General features: G+C 37.5%; 1 protein-coding gene across 1 annotated transcript in view; it reads right to left on the bottom strand.

Moving 5' to 3' along the window:
- LOC141361720 (protein NLRC3-like) overlaps positions 1 to 23296 on the bottom strand; it is a 60733-nt gene extending 37437 nt beyond the window's left edge. Inside the window, exons 1-3 of the mRNA XM_073863415.1 lie at positions 23056 to 23296; positions 21971 to 22069; positions 13932 to 14045 (exon numbers count right to left, since the gene is read on the bottom strand). Coding sequence (XP_073719516.1) covers positions 13932 to 14045; positions 21971 to 22069; positions 23056 to 23099 — 257 coding nt within the window. The 5' untranslated portion in view covers positions 23100 to 23296. The remainder of the gene's footprint in view (positions 1 to 13931; positions 14046 to 21970; positions 22070 to 23055) is intronic.
- Between the last annotated feature and the right edge of the window lie 355 nt (positions 23297 to 23651).

The raw sequence follows: 23651 nt of genomic DNA, 5'->3' as shown, positions 1-23651 counted from the left end.
GCCACACAGCCGGAGGAAGACGAGAAGCCGGGGTCCAAAAGTAAAAAAAAAATTCAACCTGCCAAAGTGGCTAGTGGGATTGGCTGTCTTACCCGTCACAGCTGAAATCTACCCGCATGTCAAGCTCTGGGCTGGGTTTCCCGATAACGTTGTCTCTTAGCGCGCTACGAAGACTCTTAAGTTAAACCTTAACTAGATGTGTTTCCCAAACTGTACCCTAGCGGGATTCTTAAGGTACTTCGCTGCGTTATGAGAGAGCGGTGTTCTTTATTAAAAATGCATTTCAGAAATAGTTCAAATTAAATTTATTAGTACTATCTGGTAAAAAATATTTCAAATTGCAATTAATTAAATTCAACATTTGACATTTTATATCAAACCCGTCCAAAACCTGCAACTTCTTTTCGTAACGTATCATGCAAAACCTGTTTCAATGCATCCGCTCTGCCAGTGGTTCTCAACTCCAGTCCCCGGGACCCACCGCTCCGCACATCCTGGATGCCTCCCACATCCGACACACCGAGTTCAGATATCTATACTAACGAGCTGATGATCTGAATCAGGTGTGTTAAATAAGGGAGACATGCACAATATGCAGAGCAGTGGGTCCCGAGGACTGGAGTTGAGAACCACTGCGCTATGCCTTCACTTGAAAGGATCATTTATATCAGGGGTTCCCAATAAGTGCGTTGCACAGGGGAATAAGGTGGGTTGTGCGAATCACCTGGCTTGGCTGTGCATTATACTTAAATAATATAAAAACAAACTGTTGTTCATTAGTTCACATTTATTGTACTTGGACACTGGATGCACAAGCAGCACATTTACAGTGCAGATAAAACTTAATGGATGCATTTCTGGAGCCTGTCTATCTGTCTACCTTAACTCTTTCGCCGCCATTGACGAGATATCTCGTCAATCAAGAGAAAACGCTTCCCTGCCAATGACAAGATTTTCCGCCCTTCCAGAACTTTTTAAACCCGGAAGTATTGCCCTATGGCAAGCGGCTGCATGTCCGTGTCTGTTTTAAAGATCGCTCTGAATGGGATCTCTGTGAAAAGTCCGTCACAAAAATGGAATTATTTCTGCTTTTTGCTCAAAATGTGGTGTTTTTGCAGAAACCTACCCATATTCAAAAGCTGATTACAAAAGCAGCACTGAAGGTAGGATGAAACTGTTTTTTTTTAAAGCAGAGGGTCTGTTCTTTCATTTTGGTATATTGTATGTTTATATATTTAAAGAAGAACATTTTCTGGAAGGCATTAAACTTTGGTGAAAATCATGAAAAACGCTGGCGCTGGCTGGCAACTTTTTTTTAAAAACGCTGGCGGTGAAAGAGTTATATAGATCATATAAAATATATATTAATAATGCTTTAGATTTTATCTTTGATTAGTTTTAATGTGGAAATTTTATTGACCTTAGGAGACTATACAATCAGCAATCAAGTGGAGCAGTTTCTTTTAAATGTTTATGAAGAATATGGCATTCAGTTGCCTCAAAGTTATAAAACATTAAAAAAACACTTCATAAAGTTGAATTAACAATAATAATCATAATTAAGGGTGTCACGATTTCGATTTTAAATCGAAATCGATCGAAATTAAGTCACAGCTCCGAACTTCGAAATAAAAAATGGGATCGTCGATGCTGCCACGCCCCCATTTCACGTCTGGTCGGCTTGGCAAGCGAGGAAAAAAAACTCTCAGAGATGCCTTTAAAAACATCTGTCCAGCAGAAAGCGATCATATTTTAAACACGAGGGATGTAAGTTATTGCTACAACTCCTTGAAATGCATATCATAAACAGGATTACGTGATCTGACTTTGGACAGAGCGCAGCTCTCTGCACGTGCGCGATAGTGAGGGAGGCGCAAAGATGCAGCGGGTTATATTTTAAACAAAAGGATAGTTTGCCTCAGCTTGCATGAAACGCATAAAACTGAACAAATACATAAGGATTACTACTTTAGTTTATGCTCAGACTTCGGACAGATGCGAGCACGTGCACGTGAGACAGAGAGAAGCGCAGCTGCTTATTATGCTGGATTTATTTCAGATGCTATGAGTCCAAGACACGCGCATTAAGTCCATGTGCATTAAGTCCATGTTAGAGATGCGCGGATGGACTATTATTTCATCCGCAACCGCATAACAAAACTCATCATCCGTCCACCATCCATCCGCACCGTTTCTGACCAGTTTTCAAAACAGCACCCGCCCGCCATCCGCTGACTGGGCGATGCAAGACGCTGCTGATGACAGCCGCGAGACTAGAAAGCTCTAGAATATCAGCAGTGAACTCCGTCTCCGATCGGTGCACATGGGACAAAAACAAATAAATAAATAGCCTAAATTAAACGCACAAATTACATAGCCTGCACTGGTGTCATCCTGATTTACCACTTTGTAAAACTTATTCCAGGCAACCCTTTTCTGACATTCTATTTCCTTTGTTTTTAATTCTCATTTTTTGAGTTTGCCACGTTCCTCCTTCGCTGGCGTTGATAAGAGCTGTGTTAAAATGCATCCTCAACGTATGGATCCTTAACAGCCGAGGTTATCCCAAACAATTAAAAGCTTTATTAAATAAAAGTGTGTATTTATTAGAAAACTTTTTCTTGTCACTGTTTTAGTATTATAAGTTATGTTTTGTGTTAAAGGAATATTCCATTTTCTTAAAAGAAAAATCCAGATAATTTACTCACCACCATGTCATCCAAAATATTGATGTCTTTCTTTGTTCAGTCGAGAAGAAATTATGTTTTTTGAAGAAAACATTGCAGAATTTTTCTCATTTTAATGGACTTTAATAGAACCCAACATTTAATACTTAATTCAACACTTAACAGTTTTTTTCAACGGAGTTTCAAAGGACTATAAACAATCCCAAACGAGGCATAAGGGTCTTATCTAGCGAAACGACCGTCATTCTTGACAACAAAAACAACAAACATACACCTTTAAAGCACAACTTCTCGTCGTGTAGATCCGGTCGTGATGCGCCAGCTGACCCCACTACGTCACCGCAATACGTCATCACGTCAAGAGGTCACAGTGGACAGTGGACGGTGTTTACATGTGTTGAGAAAGAGGACCGTTCCTACGTTGTTGTATGTAAACTGATACTAATTAATGTCTTTGTGGCAGTTTATTGTTTAAAATGGTCCGCAAATGTGCGTTTTAGATATGTAACACGTGACCTCCCTACGTCATTACGCATTTACGTTAGATCGCGCTGGACTGGACCTTGACGAAAAGTTGTGGTTTAAAAGTATATATTTTTTATTTTCTTGTCAAAAATGACAATCGTTTCGCTAGATAAGACCCTTATGCCTCGTTTGGGATTGTTTATAGTCCTTTGAAACTCCGTTGAAAAAAACTGTTAAGTGTTGAGTTAAGTATTAAATGTTGGTGTCTATTAAAGGCCATTAAAATTAGAAAAATTCTGCAATGTTTTCTTCAAAAAACATAATTTCTTCTCGACTGAACAAAGAAAGACATCAACATTTTGGATGACATGGTGGTGAGTAAATTATCTGGATTTTTATTTTAAGAAAATGGACTAATCCTTTAATATTATTCTGTTTATGTTGCGTATATTTCTAGGTTGATTATTTGATATGCTGTTGAATAGATTAATCTACATCAATGTGTCATATTTTATAAAATAAATTAATATTTTTCTGATTACATATTTATTTTAATAAGTCAGAAATGTCTCCGCTGTTTTCTGCTGACAGGCGCGGTGGGCGCTACTGGGGGCGTGTGCAGCAGGTGACGCAAATTGTGGGTCCTCAGAAGGCTAGACCGTCTCATTTCAGTTCTCTTCTTGAACTTCTGTGGCTGCCACTTTGAAAGGCAGAGAGGTCGCATGCTTAGAAGGACACAGCTAATAACAAGCAGTCGACCGAATTTAATAAAAAAAAAAAAATTGTCACGTCATCCGCCCGATCTGTGTGTGCAAGAAGCAATCCTCTCTCTACAAGCTCTCGCGTTAAGTGAAGCCCACAAACCCCCATGCGAGTTGTGCAATGTGCATGTTAATGTTAAAGTATTATAATAATAATAATAATAAATAATGGCATATAATTTTTGTCTAAATTATATGCCATATAAAAAATATGTAAAAATCGAGAATCGGATCGAATCGTATCCTTAGAATCGAAAATGTAATCGAATCGAGGATTTGGAGAATCGTGACACCCCTAATCATAATTAGGGAAAGCAACAAGATTTTATGATACAATTTATTGAAATAATCGGGTAGGCCTATTATAATAGGTATTGGAATTAATATGACAAGACATTAACCAAAATACCAAAACGAAATGAATGTGTTTTCTATTTATATTCCTATTTGGCTATTGCTTTTTTTTTACAGATATTTAATTATATAGACTGCTATGTATAAAAGCTTTTATCATAGTGATGCCCCTAGCAGAGTCAAGAGGGATAGGGTAAAGCTAATGCTGCATTTACACCAACCGCGGTAGAGGCATGAAGCGCGAGTGATTTCAATGTTAGGTCAATGTGAAGACGCGTTGACGCACACCGTGAGGTAGGATGACGCGTTTGGCGTGGAAGACGCGTTTCCACCTCATTCGCGGGTCTAGCTTACGTTAATGGCGCGAATTGAGCATTGTGCGTGGTAAGAGCGAATGGTGCTTTTTGTGCATTTTGCGGTTCACGCGAATTTCCGGCTGACGCCCGAGTTGAAAAATTTTAACTTTGGCGGAATTTCGCGCCGCATTAACCAATCAGGAGCCTGCTTGCTGCTGTGGTGGCAGGCCCGCCCGGAGTCACTCATTCAACCAACGCTTGATATTGTCCGTAAGCAGTTACCCAAAGCTATATGACACAAGTTGTTATTTCTATAGAGGAGACAGGAATAAAAAGGACCTCACTTGGAAGAGTGTCAGTGAGGACTTTGGGCAACCTGGTAAGTTGTAATATACACCTCACTTTTGAGTCATGTGACGTTTATCGACCCGCACCATTTATTTTCCCCCTGTAGTAAGGTTACCAAATACAAACTGGTAACTCTCTTGATAAAGGCACAATCAACATCAGTCATCTTGCAAACAGACAACCGCATAGCACTTGCCCCTCCCACAAGAAGCGGAGTTTGCCTCTGACGCGTGTCAAATGCTTGCTTTTTCCATGCATCTACTCCGCTCTACACGCGCGAATGCATTCAAACTGTTCAAGCAGCAAACTAGGCAGGGTAGACGCGATTTTGACGCCTGAAACGCAGTTGGTGTAAACGCACCATAAGAGTGCTCCAGACCAACCTTCTAAACGAATGACTTACAGAAGGGATACGTAACTAAGAACAGTTCGGGAAACACGTATTAACGATAAGGTACATCTTAAGGTACAACTTAAGAACGACGTAGAGCCAAGAAGGTTTCCGGGAACCCAGCCCAGTATTGTAAAATACTGTGAAATTCATTTATTCTTGTTAGAAATGTCTGTTGTTAGTTCTTGCTGAATAATTACAAAGCAGAGTTTTCCCTGATATTATTGAAAAATGAAGAACTTTCACCGGAGCAGGTAGATTAAATATGATTGTCTTTCTTCACAAAAACATGTCAAACTAAAGAAGATATTCATATGCTGACTGTGCAGTCTTATGTTTTTTCATTCACCCCAGGCTCTTATTTTGTGTTTGGAGTCTATTTAAATGATGATAGTGTACTTTATGTCAAGTTCTTAAACTTTGAACTTCGCTTGGGGTTTCTGTAAGATCAAACAGAACTGAATTTGTAATAACGACCAACTTGAAACACCAAGAATTTGACTCAGCATTCACTCCGTGTGAGGTTTTAATGATATTTTTATGCAGGCGATTTTTTTTAAGAATGAAAACAATGTTTTCAACTTAAAAACACATATATTCAGAATATAAGCTAATCTTGTTGTGGATATTTCCTAATGATAAGCCTTCTATTAATTGTGAAAAAAAATGAAAATTAAAAGGGACACTTCACCGATTTGCATTAAGCTTTGTATCATTAGAACCCCAGTCATGTTTTTAAATGGTCGTGCATCGTTCCCACAGTTTCCCCTGAGACGGGAGAAATAAAGATTTCAGTGTTGCACTTCCTTCTTTCAATGATGTAAAAATCGTAATTTTGCGTCATTGAAAGAAGGAACTGCTGTATCTTTGTAGAGGGTGTAGGACTACAAACACTCATTCCTCATTTAAAGAACAATCAGTCGCCATCTTTATGCTAAGCTAACAGACGATGTGGAGCGAGCCAGATCAGTACAATACAATACAGCGGAGAGCTGCGGCCAGAAGCCTGGGAGGGGGCGCAGCCTCGGCCTCTGCTGCGTAGAGGAGCCCAGACTGGCACGAGCATGGACGGACTAGTAGTGCCAGTACTCTCGCTCTGTGCCTATGAAATATCTGCATCAGATCAGGATATAAACGTTTGTACCAACCACCCAAGCTTTGTACCGTATATGGACAGCGGCGTCGTGGATACATATTTTAGAATCCTAAACTGGAAGCGACAGCCAAAGCCTGCAGGGATAAACGGACATCTGACTATTAGGGCTGTCAAATTTTAATTCGAATTTCGATTATTCGTCGAATGTAAAAAAAATATGCATATGCATATTCGAACGTAAAACTTTGCATTCGAATTTTACCTGTGTCAGGAAGCTCACGCAACGTGATGATGACGTAACTGACGCGGATTGTTATACAGAGCTTTAGCGGCTCAGCAACTATGCGGAGCAAGCCAGCGTTATTCATTTGAAAAATAGCAAGAAAAGACAGTGGGGATTACGAGTCGGACAGAATACATATTAAAAGGGCTGTGTGATGCTGCTTTGGTTTTTGGAGCATCAACTGGAATTCATCCGCAAAGTGAAACTAGCTGAGATGACAGAATTAGTGTCGTCTGCTTCTAAATGCAGTTTTAAAGTTTAAAATAACTGATCAACACGAAAGTGCCATAATTCAGCTGCTTGTTTAGCAACATTAAAGGGGCCGTGAATTGGTCGATTTTATTGCTTTATGACGTTGATTGATGTCTACTTATGCATTTCGCGTTGTTTTTACATTCAAAAACATCAAAAGCAATAAGTAATACGCTATTTTGTAACATGGATTAGTGGCTGTCTTGAGAAATGGTTCGTTTGAAGGGGCGGGCCGCATTGAAGACCTGAACGTAAACACCCACTGCTATGATTGGACAGCTTCATTCCCCGTCATTACATGTAGGGAAATGTTTTAAAAACATTAATGTGATAAAAATAGCAGCCGAACACAAATATGTTTGAGACACAAAAGATTCTGGGTGCTAAACATGATACACATAAATGACAATACGTATATTAAAGTAGAAACAAAACTCGACGTGACTAAATTACCGTATAAAACACAGTAAGCGTGCATCCGAATCTAAACTGCGTCTAATAAATCCTTATCAATAACTTTGTATATTTCTATTGTGCTTGTGAGGTTGCTTTTACATTGACGTAATGTTAAATACCACAGTTATATGATAAAAAATAAGCTTTGTTGAGTGTTTGACCTTTCAAACGGAACTCGCCTAAATTACCGTATACAACACAGTAAACGGGCATCAGAATCTAAACTGCGGTTGATAAATCCTTCCTTATAACTAACTTTGTATATTTCTACCTTTAAATTACAGTCGTATTGTTAAGTGTTGTACCTTTATTAATCGTTTAATGTTTTTAGTAAATTAAAACAGTCAACAAACGTGTTTAGACACGGATGTTACAACAGGACATATCAAGCGATCTCTTTTAACAAAGCAATAGTGAAACGCAGTAACTTAAATAAAGTAAAATGTCTTACTGTGAATTATACTGCTGTGTCATTGTTGTCAGATCCAATATAAGTGGTGCTTCTGAGTCTCTCTGCAAATCCAGCATCGACTTCTTTACAAATGAATCCATGTCCACAACGTTAACAAACGCTCCCCACACGAGCTGGAACTTCTTCGAAAGCAAACTTTATCCAAGCATATTGCTAATGTTAAGTTCCAAGCCTCCGAATTGAAGTATTTAGCTTCTGTGTTGTTCCCATGGTTGTTCCCACGCGGTTCTTTCACAACCGAAATGCGTTTCCATGGTATCATAACAGATCACCGCGTCAAAATAAAAGTCTCTCAGAAAAAATGTATTTAAAAAGTCATTTTGGTTAAATTTGTCAATCTTTAAAGACATGTTTACTTACTGAGACACACGTGTCACGCGAAGCTGTGGGCGGGGCTACAAAAGTAGACTTGTCCTTTTGGTTATGGGGAGGTGTTTCAATTCTACTTTGACGTCATAGATTTCCAAATTTTTCACTGGAGTGTTTAGCTGGCTTGGTGCCAAAGACGGTTATATTTCAGTAGCACGGACGTTTTCAGTTCTGAAACTTGCAGGATGTTCATTTAAGTATGATGACCTCTTATATAACAAATTATCAAGTTAAAATTGAGTTTTTGATTCACCGCTCCTTTAAAACCATATGTGCATCTACAGAGCCCACACCGCATATGAGAGAGTTGCAATGTAACGCCGCCGCGGTGGCTTTATTTTTATAACTGACTGGAAACTTGACTTTCACCTGGATATTTGATATGCAAGTTTTTCATCAACATTATCTGCGTGAAATATAAACATGATGATCATCTTCCAACTCGACTGTTTCAGCACGTCCTCTATTAATTATGGAGAGTCTGCTTTATTAACGGCTTCGCTCTGCGCGTAAGTTAAACATTTCTGTTCTGTACTTTATTACTCGCATATATTTCTACATATTTTCAACCAAGGAACACACAAAATATAATATAAGTTGTTGTGAATAGCGTTTAAGCTTGACAAAATTTAAATTACTAATGATCTTTCCCACTTGTTTTGGCTTAAATAAAGATTCATTCGTTTTCATCCTTTATTAGAAACAAGTAAATTTATCTACTTATATATTATATAAAATGCCCTATATTAATATGCATTGTCTATGTATGGCATTCGTTTTGTACATTTACAGGTGCACAAATATACTGGTTAATTTTGATTTCATTAAGACACCGTTGTGTTCTGTATTGACTGAGGCTCTGTACATTTTTTTGTAAATTTAATTAATGTATGGTACATAGAATAATTTGTAAATGTATACATGGATAGTTTCTTGACTATGTTTGTGTTAATAGCCTACACACGCTGGCTGTTGAGGCATTTTGCACTTCCAGATATCTATGTGCACTTTTGTTCCTTTGCATATGAATTTAAGAAATTGTGTTTAATTTATTAGTGTTTATAACATTCGTTTCAACAAAAAATATGCTGTGCATGATTTGTTTATATTATTGGGGCTTTGTGCTGCACCCTCTTGTGGGCTTTTAGGAGTATTTTCTCCAAGATAAAGTAGGGCTGAATCCGAAACCGCATACTGCCATACTACATAGTAGGCAAAAAGCAGTAGGCGAACGAATAGTATGTCCGAAACCTCAGTATACATAAAAGGGTAGGCGAGAATTACCGGGATTTTGGACTATTTCTTGAGAGATTCAGAGGAACGTGTACTTAAGCATTGTCCGAAACTGCCTACTTACTGAAAATGTAGTAGGGGAAACAGCACGTGAACAGAGTAGTACGTCCGAATCCTCAGTATCCATAAAATCAGTAGGCGAGAAATCCCCGGATGCCCTACTGAGTCCGCCCCTATTCTGAAGCGTGCATCGGATGGACACTTCTATCCCAGCTTTCCCATGATGCCACGGGAAAGCAAAGCAATCGACCGGAGACCAACCAATCGAGTGATTTCTATACGTTACACAGGTCTGTTCCTCAGCACCCTGACTTCACGCACAGACCCAGGATATACCACAATTAAAGTGCTCAGCTGATTCATGAAAATAAAGCTGTAGAATTATCAGCTGTGTTGAGCTGACAGTAAATATGTGATAGTTTGTTAGAAAAATACATTTGAATAACGTTTTGTTTCATATGGGATTCACTTCAATACGTTTTCATTTATTGTGATGGTTTTATTCATTCATTTTTTATTCATGTTTCCTGTCGTTTTAAGTAATACAAGAGATTGCTTCACTAAAATGTATATAATCACATTGCCTGCATTTTCTAGTTTGTATTCAAGCAAAGCTGTCATCTGACAATAGATATTAAATTACAATCTGCTTGTTTTACTTATTTTGTCCCCTACAAAATAATGTGTAATATATCTGTAACACTGTTACAGATCAAGTTACTGATGCAATCAGGTGTTAGTGCACCTGTCCCTCATACACACACATACGTTTTCATGTCTGTTATTAGGTTTGTTTGAGTTCATGCACCGCTGCAAGAATCAACAGCTGGATGACATCAAAGTACCGTGAGAGCGATTCCAGAAATCACACGGAGAACTCTGATTTCGAGTTGCTCTCGCGGTATTGTGGTGTCAATCTCCTGTCGGTTCTTGTGGTTCCGCATGAACTTGAACAAGTCTACTACGTCATATGTCACATGATAACGTCAACATTGCGAATGCTGTACATACTTAACGCGAACGTACATACTGCCTTAGCGCACGTTAAGTAGGCACCCAATGAAATTCAGTACCTACACAGTAAGTATGCGATTTCGGATTCAGCCTAGGTATTTATAATGTCACCCCATGTCACGTCCGGTCGGCTTGCCAAGCCAAAAAAACACACGTGTTGAGTACTGCGAGTCAACCTCCTCTAACTTCGCTAGCTACAGACAGTTAAAAGATAGCATAGCAGATGCAGGAGAAACAACGTAAGCTGCTCTTTACATGGGAAACAAAAAAAAACAGCAAGCGTCTCCCACCTTCAGCTGAACTCAATCAGAACATAGCAAGCGTGCACAGCAGAACGGTGACTGTGACAGGACCGGTCGTTTCTCTGAACTGAAATCTGTTTAAGTTTCACAACAACTTATTTCAGTTGCTTAAGAGTTATGAAAACAGCATTTAAACATGACTTATTGGGGTATAGTCTCACGGTAATAAAAGCGCGTTTTTAAGGTGCAAAGTACTGACAGGAAGTTTTATTTTATTAGGTTTGTGCGTGTACCCTATATTTACACTGGCAGCACGACTCTATGGGTTCAAGGTCAGATATTATATTTCATATAAGTATAGTCCAAAAATGGCATAGTAACCTGTCGAATTGAACTGTGACCTTAGAATCAAAAATGTAATTGAATCGAGGATTTGGAGAATCACGACACCCCCATTAACAATACATAAAAACGTCATTTAAAGATACAAATATTCGATTATTATATTACTGTAAAATGCCCATCTCTACTGTGAATGTAACCTACTAATAAAACTTTCATATGACTTTTTCATTTACACTATTTTATATATAAAGACTGTAACTGAGTGTTTGTACAGATGTGTCTCTCTATGTGAACATGTGCTGTATAATAATGAAGATAACATTTACTAAACACAATCACAAGAATAATTTATCATCTCTTTAACAAAACACATCATCATATAAAAGCCATAATCACATGTTTCAGAGTGTTTTATACCTGACAGCAGGAGATTTTGATTCATTCTTAAACTTTATTGGATCATGCATAGACACATCACTCTTCATAGACACACAACTGAACTCTGGATCTGATCTCTTCTGATAAACTGATCTATAAAACACAACAATAATCCAGTTAAACAATTTAACTGACTACTTTAACAGATTTGTCTCTGTGTGAACATGTGCTGTATAATAATGAAGATAACATTTACTAAACACAATCACAAGAATAATTTATCATCTCTTTAACAAAACACATCATCATATAAAAGCTATAATCGTGTTTCAGAGTGTTTATACCTGACAGCAGATGATGTTGATTCATTCTTAAAGTTCAATGGTTGTTTCATAGACACATCACTCTTCATAGACACGCAACAGAACTCTGGATTTGATTTCTTTCTCTTCTTATAAATTGATCTATAACACACAACAATAATCCAGTTAAACAATTTAACTGAGTACTTTAACAGATTTGTCTCTGTGTGAACATGTGCTGTATAATAATGAAGATAACATTTACTAAACACTAGGGCTGTCGCGGTGAAGGAATTTCCCTTGCGGTGATTTTGCGTGGCTCACCAGCGTGGTATGCGGTTTTACAGCCTTCATTTACTAAAATAAAATTATTTTTTAAATCCAGAACAATGAGGTCAACTAATAGATGAAGGGTAGGCTACAGGTATTCCCCCTTACGAAAAAAAAAGATTAACACAAGCTATACTACAGCTAAATATATTTTTGAGAAAACAAAAATAAATTGAAGAACATCATTTAGGTTTGTTAAGCGCAAATTAACAGAGCATCGGCAAATACAGAACACAGCAGTGTCTTAAAGAAATTAAAATGAGCCAGTATTTGTGCACCTGTAAATGTACAAAACGAATGCAATACAGAAGGCAATGCATAATAATTTAGGGCATTTTAATAATACATTAGTAGATAAATTAACGTTTATATATAAAGTATGAAAACGAATGTATCATTATTTTGGCTAAATTAAGCTGGAGAGGTCATGTTTAGTCACAAAGATTTGTCATCATTTCAGAACAAGCTTAAATGCTATCTATAATAACTTACATTATATCCTGTGTCTTCCTTTGTCGAAAATATGTAGAATTATATGCAGGTAAAAAAGCAAAAAGCGGAAACGTTTAGCTCACGCGGAGCAAAGGAAAAGCCGTTAATAAAGCAGACTCTCCGTGTATAGAGGATGTGATGAAACAGTCGAGTCGGCGGATGATCATCAATGTATATAATGTTTCACGCAGATACTGTTGATGAAAAACTTGGATATTTAAATGTGAAAGTCAAGTGTGCAGTCAGTCAGAAAAGCAACCGCGGCGTTATATTGGCTGCATCCACGGAGCGGACGCTGCAGATGCACAAAGAAAAAACCTATAAAAGTATTTTTTATGAGGTTTTAATGCTGGTAAGCATCCAGTTATATTTTGGCGTTATTTGGGTTGATCAGTTATATTAAAGTACTTTTCGGGGCTGGACACACCAAAACTTTTAAACGCGGCTGAAAACGCCTTGAGGACGCCGAATGGCAGCTGTTTTTCAGCTGAGTGCCAGCTTTCTTCAGCTGAGCGCTTTGGTATCTGTGCTGCGAGCTGGTTGGTTGCTGTGGTAATGTCCCGCCCCTCCTCCACTGTGATTGGGCGGCAGTGTGAAAACTGACATTGACGAGCGGAGCTTTTCTCCCAAAGTTTTTTTTTTATTTAACCTTTATTTTACCAGATGAATCTCGTTGAGATGTAAAACCTCTTTTTCAAGAGAGACCTGAATCTCTTTCAACTCTGGACGCTCAGCGCAGAGTGCGGAAAAACCGCCGAGCGCCGGTTTTCAGCGCGGAAAAAACCTGCTAGCTGCTGGCTTATTTGAAAAACGCCGAGCTTCCATTGGAAACAATTGAAAACATGCGCCGGCCGCGGGCGTAAAAGCGTTGGTGTGCACGCCCCCTTAATCTTTAAAACTGGATCTAGAGGGAGACGACGCCACAGTTATTCTGTCATCTCAGTTTTACTTTTTCACACTTTCACTATGATTTAACGAAATATGAAGTATTACATTTTTTATTTAAATTTACGAAAAACAAATTGGCCTACTCTCTTAACTCTTGACAATCTATTTGGCCTTTATTATACATGTACTGCATGACGTGAAAAACAAGGCGGCATATAGTTTCATGAATTTAACGTGAAAGGCGCGGTTGTTGCGGTTGCTTTTTTTCCATGCGGTTGGGCTTGTCAGTAGCGCGGTCATGCGGTAATGCGGTTACCGCAACAGCCCTACTAAACACAATCACAAGAATAATTATCATCTCTTTTATAAAACACATCATCATATAAAGCTATAATCATGTTTCACAGTGTTTTATACCTGACAGCAGGAGATGTTGATTCATTCTTAAAGTTCCTCTGCGGATCCATAGACCGATGACTCTTCATAGACACACAACTGAACTCTGGATCTGATCTCTTCTGATTATCTGAACTATAACACACAACAATAATCCAGTTAAACAATTTAACTGAGAACTTGTACAGATGTGTCTCTGTGTGAACATGTGCTGTATAATAATGAAGATAACATTTACTAAACACAATCATAAGCAGTGTTTCCCACAGGATTTTGAGATACTGTGGCGTTGATGACGTCACACGCTGATTAGCATGTATGTGACATCATTGCTTCGTGTTTTACTCTTTCATCCTTCACATTATATTGCATCTTAACTGAATGCTATTTTTACATATTATTTGTTCTGTTGTCTATAAAATAGTGACAAAACAAGAACCAGTAACCACCCACGACCCAGTAACTCTTTGTTTAATTCAATCAGCTCTTTCTTTAACTGCTGCTAAAAACGCAACATCGTCTGAAAAAATCATCATACATTTACATTGAGGCTGTACTGATGTTGCTCTTCTCATCAGTGTTGTTGTGTTATGAGCACTTTTTTACTTTAAATACGAGTGGTAGTTTCATGGATTAAAGTGAAAAAAATTCTTCTGACTGAAATTTTTTTCAGGCCACGTCATATTCCTTGTTAATAGGCGACACCAATAGCATTCTAAGGGGAGATGGTTTTTTGCCATTAATGCCATATTGAAGTCTACTGTGGCATTTATAGGGTTGCCAACTGTCACTATGAAATGCAGCAGCAGTGCGAGTATGTTTTTTTGTGAATAAACAGTGTTAACACTTAATTACAACATATGATAGGTTTATTAATAGTTTGTTCATTTACAGCTTTACTTTTAACACAGTCCTTTAATTGAACCATTACCTTTAATATCTGTCTAAAACAAAACACTTCTGACTCCTGCACTAACAGTTAAAAACGTTATCCCGTCATGTTTATCTACTTGTGACAATCTAAAAAAATTGATTCTGTAAGATGTAGTTTGCAGGGCATTTCAGATAAAGGTGAAACCGCTAAATAACTCACTAATATAAAAATAAATATGAATATCACAACCTTTAATGAATCTTAATTATTTATTAATTGTAAATCTTATTAATTTTGGCATTTACTTATACATTTTTTTTAAATCAAGGTTGGAACTGTTAACATTAGTTTTATGCACCATGAACTAACATCAATTACTTTAATGACATAAACATGAATTAATAAATGCTTATATGAAGAGTTTGGTTCCAAAACGCGATAAACGCCATTTTTGAAAAAAATGAGTTACTGCCAAAATCAGTATTATATCAGGTCAGTAGTTAAAAGTAAATAATTAATTTTACGCAAAATCCAATACCCGCCGTGATATTCTGTCATCTTTTCTCCCTTTTTTCCCAAAATGCGACAAACGCCACTCCTCCTTTTTTACAGAACGCAATAAATCCATTCCTGATATTACAGCCCACCGTTCAAGCAATGTAAACAAACATGGCGGCACGCTGAGTACACGGAATCCTAATTTTCCTCATCTACTTTGTACTTTGTGATCAACAAACAAAACAAAATAATACTTTAATTGCATTGCTAAACCTGTGATGGTTTTCTGTGACGGGAAAGAAACGTAAGCCATCAACATCTAATAATTTCCGCGAGAGGCACTCGGTTGCTTGTTCTCCAGACAGCATCAAGCTTCTCATGCTAAAACATTGACCCCAGAGGATCTTATGAAAAACTTTACACTATTTTACTCAAAGTCAACGAAAATCGAGCAGGACCAAAACATTTTAGAGCTGATCGCTGTGAAAAATGTAAAGAGACAACATCAAGTATAACTGCAGCAATGACAGTGTTCTTAATATAACAAAGTAAGTGTTTTGGTTAATGCTATTAATGTTTATTTTTTAATCATTGTATACCACTAGTCAACTAAATAAATATAAAATGGTAAAGATTAATGCACATTTATACATTGATTATACATGGATTTATTGCATTTTGTGAACAAAGAATTCATTTTTATAATAAATCTTTGAAAATCAAGTTATGGATTTGAATTTATGTTTTTATAACCTAAAAATGCTGTGTGAAAGTTTGTAACAGAAAATAGTGGTTTTCATCTTGTCACTTTCTTGGTATAGAAAACACGTTTTTACCGAAATTTGTCAAAAAGGATTTATTGCGTTTTGGAACCAAACTCTTCATATACTCTATATTTTTCATAGTTTGTTCATGTTATATAATGCATTTAATAATGTGAACAAATACAACTTTTTTAAAAGTGGTACAGAAATGTTTATATCATATTATTCAGTACACATAAACGAATAATCCAGGGTCTGTACAGCTCACACAACAGCTTACAGTCACAGCTCTAATACAGTAACATTATGTATGAATATAAACCCTGAACGAGCAACTCGAATAAAACTCGTGTACAATTCACACAGAACGCCTGTAATCATAGTGACAGTTACATTGAATGACTGTACCCTTTATCAACAAATTATTATTTTACAATAGAGGCAGGGCTGAGGTGCTATTTTCGCAATGTTATGCACTTAAAACAACGCATTGTGCGCAACGTGCGTATATTACACAAGAACAAAATTCAAGCTCACTTAGGATAAACAGTCAGTGATGAAATAAGGATAATAAACAATAATGTATCTTAGTAAAGGTATAAATTGATTTAGTCAGTGAAAGATTAATTGTTTGATTAACATTAGTGACAGATATAAGCAAAAAAGGTAACTTACCCTTTTTTCTGCTGTTTACTTTCTCCTAAATCTTAAATGGTCGTGTTTGAGGATACTTGCAAAGAGGGGATTTTTGACGCATAACCTTATGTGTATTTAAGGCCAATAAAGCGGCAAAAATACTCACAAGCTCAAAGAGAAGCGAATGCGCGACTTGCTTATTCCCCTCATACAGAAACAGCGCGCACATTTAAGACTGTTGTTATTGTTATTGTTTCAATTTAAAATCACTTGCTTTTAAATGCGGATACATGTACAAACGTCAAGATTTCCTGACCACGCGCACATGCAACTGCAAGAATTGACAGGTGGGTGACATCAAAGTACTGCGAGAGCATTTCGGAAGCAGTCTCGTCTAATGAGTTCTCGGTTCGCTCTCACGGGATTTTGATGTCATTCTTTGCGCCACGTGAAGTTTCCCATGAGTTTAACAAACTCGTTGTATCAGCAAGTGGTTAGATCAGCGTAGCAGTAAAAAACTATCACGTACGAGACAAATCAATTACCCCAAAAATACAGGACCCTCGGCTTACTGTGCAAAGACACGTAAATTACCTCCCTGAGGTAATAGGCTCCGGAACGGATCTGCAACGGATCTGCTGTTTGAATTTCTTAGCCCACGAACTGAAAGCTTGCCAATCTTCCTCATTTCGCTCAGCCAAGTTAATCTCAATTGGTCTTATACACCTTTATCGATGTCCAAAACATCGGGTCCTTTCTGCATTACAAGTATGTCCATGCTAGCAGAAATAAAGTTACCTCAGTTTAACGTGAGATACAGCCAGAAAACCCGGAGTGGATCTCGTGTGTAGTGATTAGAACGCTTACAGTGGAGAGAGGAACGTGATTTGGCTCCACTCCAGGCTTTGATCACATTCCACTTAACAAGGTGAATACACGGCATCTTTATGAAAAGATATTTCAGGGCTCAAAATTAACTTTTTTATTTGGTAGCACTGGTGCTCCCAACTTTAAAGAGTTAGGAGCACCAGCAAAAATTTAGGCGCATCCATCCAAAAATTAAAAAGCACCACAACTACAATGTAAATGTAAATAGATTTATTAAAAATAAAACACCACCACCGGGCTTTACACGTCCTATGGCCAGCATTTAAAAGTTGGTCTTCTATTTTATTTTTTTGCTGCATAAATTCCTAAACTAATACCCAGATGCGTTTGAAATAGTATAGCAGCAATAATAATTTAACAATTACAGGTCACATGATTAAGATTACATAGAAAATCTAGCAAACACGTAAAACACTGATTAATTGTGACATTACAAAAGTGACCCGAATATAGAAGGCTAATATATATTGGTATTGATAACTGCATTACCAGGATGCTTTTACTACTAAATAAGCAATGTTTTAAAAAATACAACAAAAACATACCATCAGCATTGTCGTATGTCCATTCACCAGCGCATGCGCACATCCACCATCAAACACACTTTGACAGACAGGTCGGTGTCTCCATCAATAATAAACACATTTGTCATGACACGTCTTGTGTTTTTGGCACTTTCGTCATGTTTAAGCAAGGTACGTCTGGCGCTTAAAATGTTTTGATTCCGCCATTAACGCTGTTTTACAGGATTTACAGTAAACAGTTACATTTTCATAGACACTCGAAATCTTTAAGCCACTCTCTCTGAAAGGTTTAACGTCAACTCGTATTTTCCGGTGGTGGAGTTACATTTGAATCCGGATCGTCGTCAAAAAATACAGTAACCTTGGCTGTAATCGGCTCGCTCTCGTCATGCTCGCGACGCGTTCGTCTTTTCACATTTCCACGCTTCACGGCAACAAGGAATGACTGACGCTCATATTAGCCAATCTGCGATCTTCATTAAACGCAAGAACTTAATGGTGAAATTTGATTGGTTATGTATCGTTGGAGAGAACACTGAACCTGGGACAGCGCCAGCACGCAGGATCACAATCAACTCGCGTCACAACAAAATGGGCAGTCGCACAAATGCTCCCAAATATATTTTAAGGTCGCACAGATTAAATTTCGGTCGCATATGCGACCAAAATGGTCGCAATTTCGAGCCCTGTATTTTAATAATTTTGCCACTGACGGAAATCCGTCGTAGACTCGCTGCAATCGACGGAAATCCGTCGCTACGACGGAGAACTTTAATCCATGTAGTTTTATTGTATATCGCCTATAGCGCAGACAATTTGGTGCAAATTCAGAAATATGAATTTGCTGTTACTACAGAACACGTGCACAGGCATGCCGCATAGGGAGATAGCTCACATTAGAATGGGTATGTGTGGGGAAACACTACTGCTAACCTTTTGTTAAGTCACTCACGACGAACTTGATCAGCCGTGAGCTGTCTTCTCTGTTAGTAACATCTGTGACTGTTGACGTTTATGCGAAAAAGAGAAAGTACACGGAGGAACACGGAGTTAAAATACTTTTCACTGTTATGTGAGAGAGGCGCGCTGCAAAGAGAGGGGAGGTGGCCGGGGGCACGCGCTGTTTAGGCGCTGCACACAAAGAGAGAGGGAGGACAGAGGCGCGCTGAGCGCTCGCTGCAATGAATTAAGCAGTTTTAAATAGTAAAATAAAATGTAAATGGGAATCATGAAAAATCTATTTGTGGCGGCCAGTGTTGATTCTGTGGCGGCACGCCACATATAAACCAATATATGGGAAACACTGCAATCATAAGAATAATTTATCATTTCTTTTACAAAACACATCATCATATAAAAGCTACAACAGGGCTCTAGACTAACTTTTTGCAAAAATTAGTTGTACCCAAATTTTTGACCGCATCATATTTAAAGTTCACCCAAACCTGTCATCATTTTCTCTCTCTTATGGTGTTATAAACCTGTATAAATGTCTTTGTTCTGATAAACACGACTGAAGATATTTTGAGGAAAGTTTGACAAAGATGACGCAGCCACACCACAAATCGCGCAGTAAGTAGAAACCTTTAACAATCTGCAGAAAGCGTGAACAGAAATAAACACAGGGTCATGATTGGACAAATATCTTATCATTTAATGTGAAGCTTTGTGAGTGTCAGCAGATTGACAGCTGAGTGGTCAGCAGTGTTTGAGCACTCATAAGTACTGCACTTTTATTTAAATTTACAATTACCTCATAATTTGATGATATGAGTGCAGTGATTCCAAATGGATGTCCAAAAAGTCAAGTAATATGTTAACTAAAAACCTTAATGTCTTTTTTTTGCCATCCTGCCCTCCGTAAACCCACGCCGGTGATACGCAAGATGAGCTTGCACCTTAAATTACCTTAAAGGTGCAGTGTGTCATTTTTAGAAAGATCTCTTGACCGAAATGCAAAATAATATACAAACCTATATTATTAGGGGTGTATAAAGACCTTTCATAATAAACCATTATGTGTTTATTACCTTAGAATGAGACGTTTTTTATCTACATACACAGAGGGTCCCCTTAAATGGAAGTCACCATTTTTTGCCGCCATGTTTCCACAAAAGCCCTTAATGGACAAACTTTTTTTACTAAGTTGTCTCCGGCGATGACATGTTTGTCTGGTGGCGGCTACCGTAGCTTTTCTATGTGTTTCAAAAGCGAGGGGTGAGCAGTGGATTAAGCTGTTGGTTGCAATTCGCAACCTCACCACTAGATGCAGCTAACATTTACACACTGCACCTTTAAATTATGGTCATGCAGATAAAAGCAAAACAACATTCAAAACTGTAAATGGTGTACTTTTTGTGTACACTCACAATAATAACAAAATATTGTACTTTTAAAATAAAAAACATTGTTTTGTGCTGCATCGGTTTTGGAGCGTGTCACAAAAAATAACAAACTCAAATAAGCTAGGCTACTTTTGAAATTGTTTTGTTAATTTGCTAATTATTTAAGTGAAACACATTTTGTGTAGGCTTATTTATTTCATTATTTTTTTTACTAAAGAAAGACGTAATCATCATGTTCTATAGATTTTAATGCTATTTGTGCATGAAACTTAACCCTTGGAGAAAATTAGGATGGGGAATTATTTATGAATGAGTGAACAAGCAAATTATTTATTAATTTATTTCTCTATTTAAGAGTCTGGCAGGGCGGTAATCGGGATACAGCAAACGTCGAAAAGTTTAGAATAAGGGGGGTATAGGATTATAATAAAAACAGCGGTCCTGGCTTTTTTCTATAAATTGGGTGCACGCGACATCACTGCTATACACCAGGTTTACATAAGAACTGGCTCACCCTAGATTGTATATGGCTCATTACCTGGGCTGATATGACAGGAGGTTGACTGGTCCATGTCTGAGCATTGGTTATGATCTTCAGACAGGTCAGTCCTTAACTTAACATTCTAAACAAAAAGTTGTCAATCGTTCTTTTCATCTTCTCTCATTATCCGCGGCTACATCCACTTTGTTTATCTGACGGGCCTGGGCGACTGACCTCTGTCTGACTACAGCACACACGCATTATTCAAACGTACACACAAACACAGTAATATCTGGACTACAACCAATCAAAGGGAGGGGTCCGCCTTTATCTCTGATTGGTTTAGACCACAACATGGGCCTAATGTGTGTCTGTTGTTGAACCACAGAGAGACTTGCAGAGTTGTGGAGACTCTATTCCTTTGAACGGCTGGTTGCACCAGTGCTACCTAAGATTTTATAAGTCACACCATTGAGAAATTAGGTCGCATTCTAGAGCCCTGTATAATCACATGTTGTGTTTTTATACCTGAGAGCAAGAGATGTGAATCCATTATTAAAGTACAATGCTGGATTCATAGACACATCACCCTTTATAGACGGTTTCATCGGACGCACGTGATACACGTCTGGATCCTAACCTTACTTCCGGTTTCGTTTTTTTTTAAGGTCTGACTAGTTGCTAAATTGATCTCTTGAACAAATGCCTCGTCGAAAATAACAAAAGTATTGGTTTCCTAGGTAATCTATGTGTTGTTTTTTTTGCTTGTTATATAAATAAACTACGTTTAAAGAACTTTGTTGTTATTTATTATTAGCGGAGTTTACCGGAAGTTACGTGCAGCCGCTTGTTTATGTTGTTACTGCTGAAACGGTCTATAGACACACAGCTGAACTCTGAATCTGATCTCTTCTGATAAACTGAACTATAACAACAGATTTAATACTTTACATTACTAATATTTTTAAAGATGAACATAATTTAAAACAGCACATAAATATGTAACCATAATATATAAATGTTATTTAATAAAGTGTTTCTATAAAGTACCTGCATCCTGGAGAAAAATCTTCATGTGTTGATGTTTGTGTTTGATCCATGATGGAGCTGCAGAGGTGAATCTGATCAATCTGATCTCCACAACTGATACTGAATGAAAATAACATTCAGACACAATAAACTTAAAATCAAAGTGAATAAACGGACATTATACTTCAGATAAATTAATCCTGAGTGTTGAAAAAACAACTGCGTCATCAAAAGGTTTCACAATCCGGGAGTCGACCTTATTTGCGATTCTGAGCGTAAACAATGACACTGAACACATTTTTGCTTCTGAAAATGATTAATTACTGTCATGTTTTGGGCTGTACTAATCGGTCGGACCAGGAAAAACATTTGGAGTACTACTGACTGCCAAAAATTATTACAAATCAAGTAGAAGAGTGCAAAAAAAAAAAGAGGAAAGAAGGCGCTTGTTTTTCCCAACCCACAAATGTTATTTCTTATCCGGACATCGCGAATATAGGGCCACTTTAGAAATAAATAATAGAAGTAACATTTTACAAAAAATGTGTAAAAGTATTTTACAAACAGCAACGTAGTATCAATAAGAGTGCATACTATTACACTACAAAGTTACTTAAGATATTAAGAAATGGAAAGAACAAACACAAATGTTGTCAACATTCTCAGTCCACAACCAAAAAGCCAGCTCGCACGGATCTTTACCACCTAATAAATGTAGTTTATATTGCGCCCTTTACTGCTTATCAAGTCATTCTCTGTATGATTTAGCAACTTCCACAATCTTTTTCTGTGGTTTCGACATCATAAATTAGGAGGACAACGTCTAAAATAGTACTTTAACCATGCAATCCATGATGTTGTTTACATCCCAGTATCTCCAACATGGGCGCGCATCCGGATAACGGACCAAACCGTGAACACCCAAATTACCTCACATGAACACTATGTTAACATAAATATCGCTAAGTGTCACATACAGCGCAAAACATTCAATAGATAACGCTATTAATGTTTTTTTTTAAGAAACTATCAAATACATATCAAACAATAAATCGATGTTTTAGAGAAACATGAAGTGAAAAGCGTCTCGTGACACCTGAACTTACAATCTGTCTGGATTCACGTCCTCAAAATCCTCCAGCTTTAACATCAACTACACACGAGACAATACCTGAATCTGATTTCATAAACCTTATATTAATCCGTTTGATGATCGGTGCGGTGACGAACCAACTCATCCCATCTCTATAAAATGGCGGATGGAAACTTTTTACTTTCGCTTTAAACCTGTGACGTCACCGACAAGACGATCAATCGCTTGATGTTTTTCTCCCTCTGCTGGTAGTAAACAAGCATTACAGATTTACATTATACAAACGTTATACAACTAATTTAACAGATTTAATTTAGAAACGAGGAGAAATCATTAATGTACTGCTTTAACATTTGTGTGTTTACTTTCACTCATGAAACAAAACACATCAACATCAACAATGATTAAACTGAAATCTAAATTTCTCCTCTTTTCTTCCACTAAAGCAGTAAAGTCATATGAGTTTGGTGTAGTGTGAGTGATTTTTCATTATTTTTGTGTTTTACATTAACATTCATGTATTTATCATAATGTGAAGAAGTTCTCATTAAACTGCATGAAAAGACTTCTTCAGTTGAGCTGATAGAGACACGTTTAGTGATTTATTAT

This window comes from Misgurnus anguillicaudatus, chromosome 24 (genome assembly GCF_027580225.2).
Source record: "Misgurnus anguillicaudatus chromosome 24, ASM2758022v2, whole genome shotgun sequence".
Lineage (NCBI taxonomy): Eukaryota > Metazoa > Chordata > Actinopteri > Cypriniformes > Cobitidae > Misgurnus > Misgurnus anguillicaudatus.
Note: the sequence above shows the minus strand (reverse complement) of the source record. Positions and strands in the feature narration are given on the sequence as shown.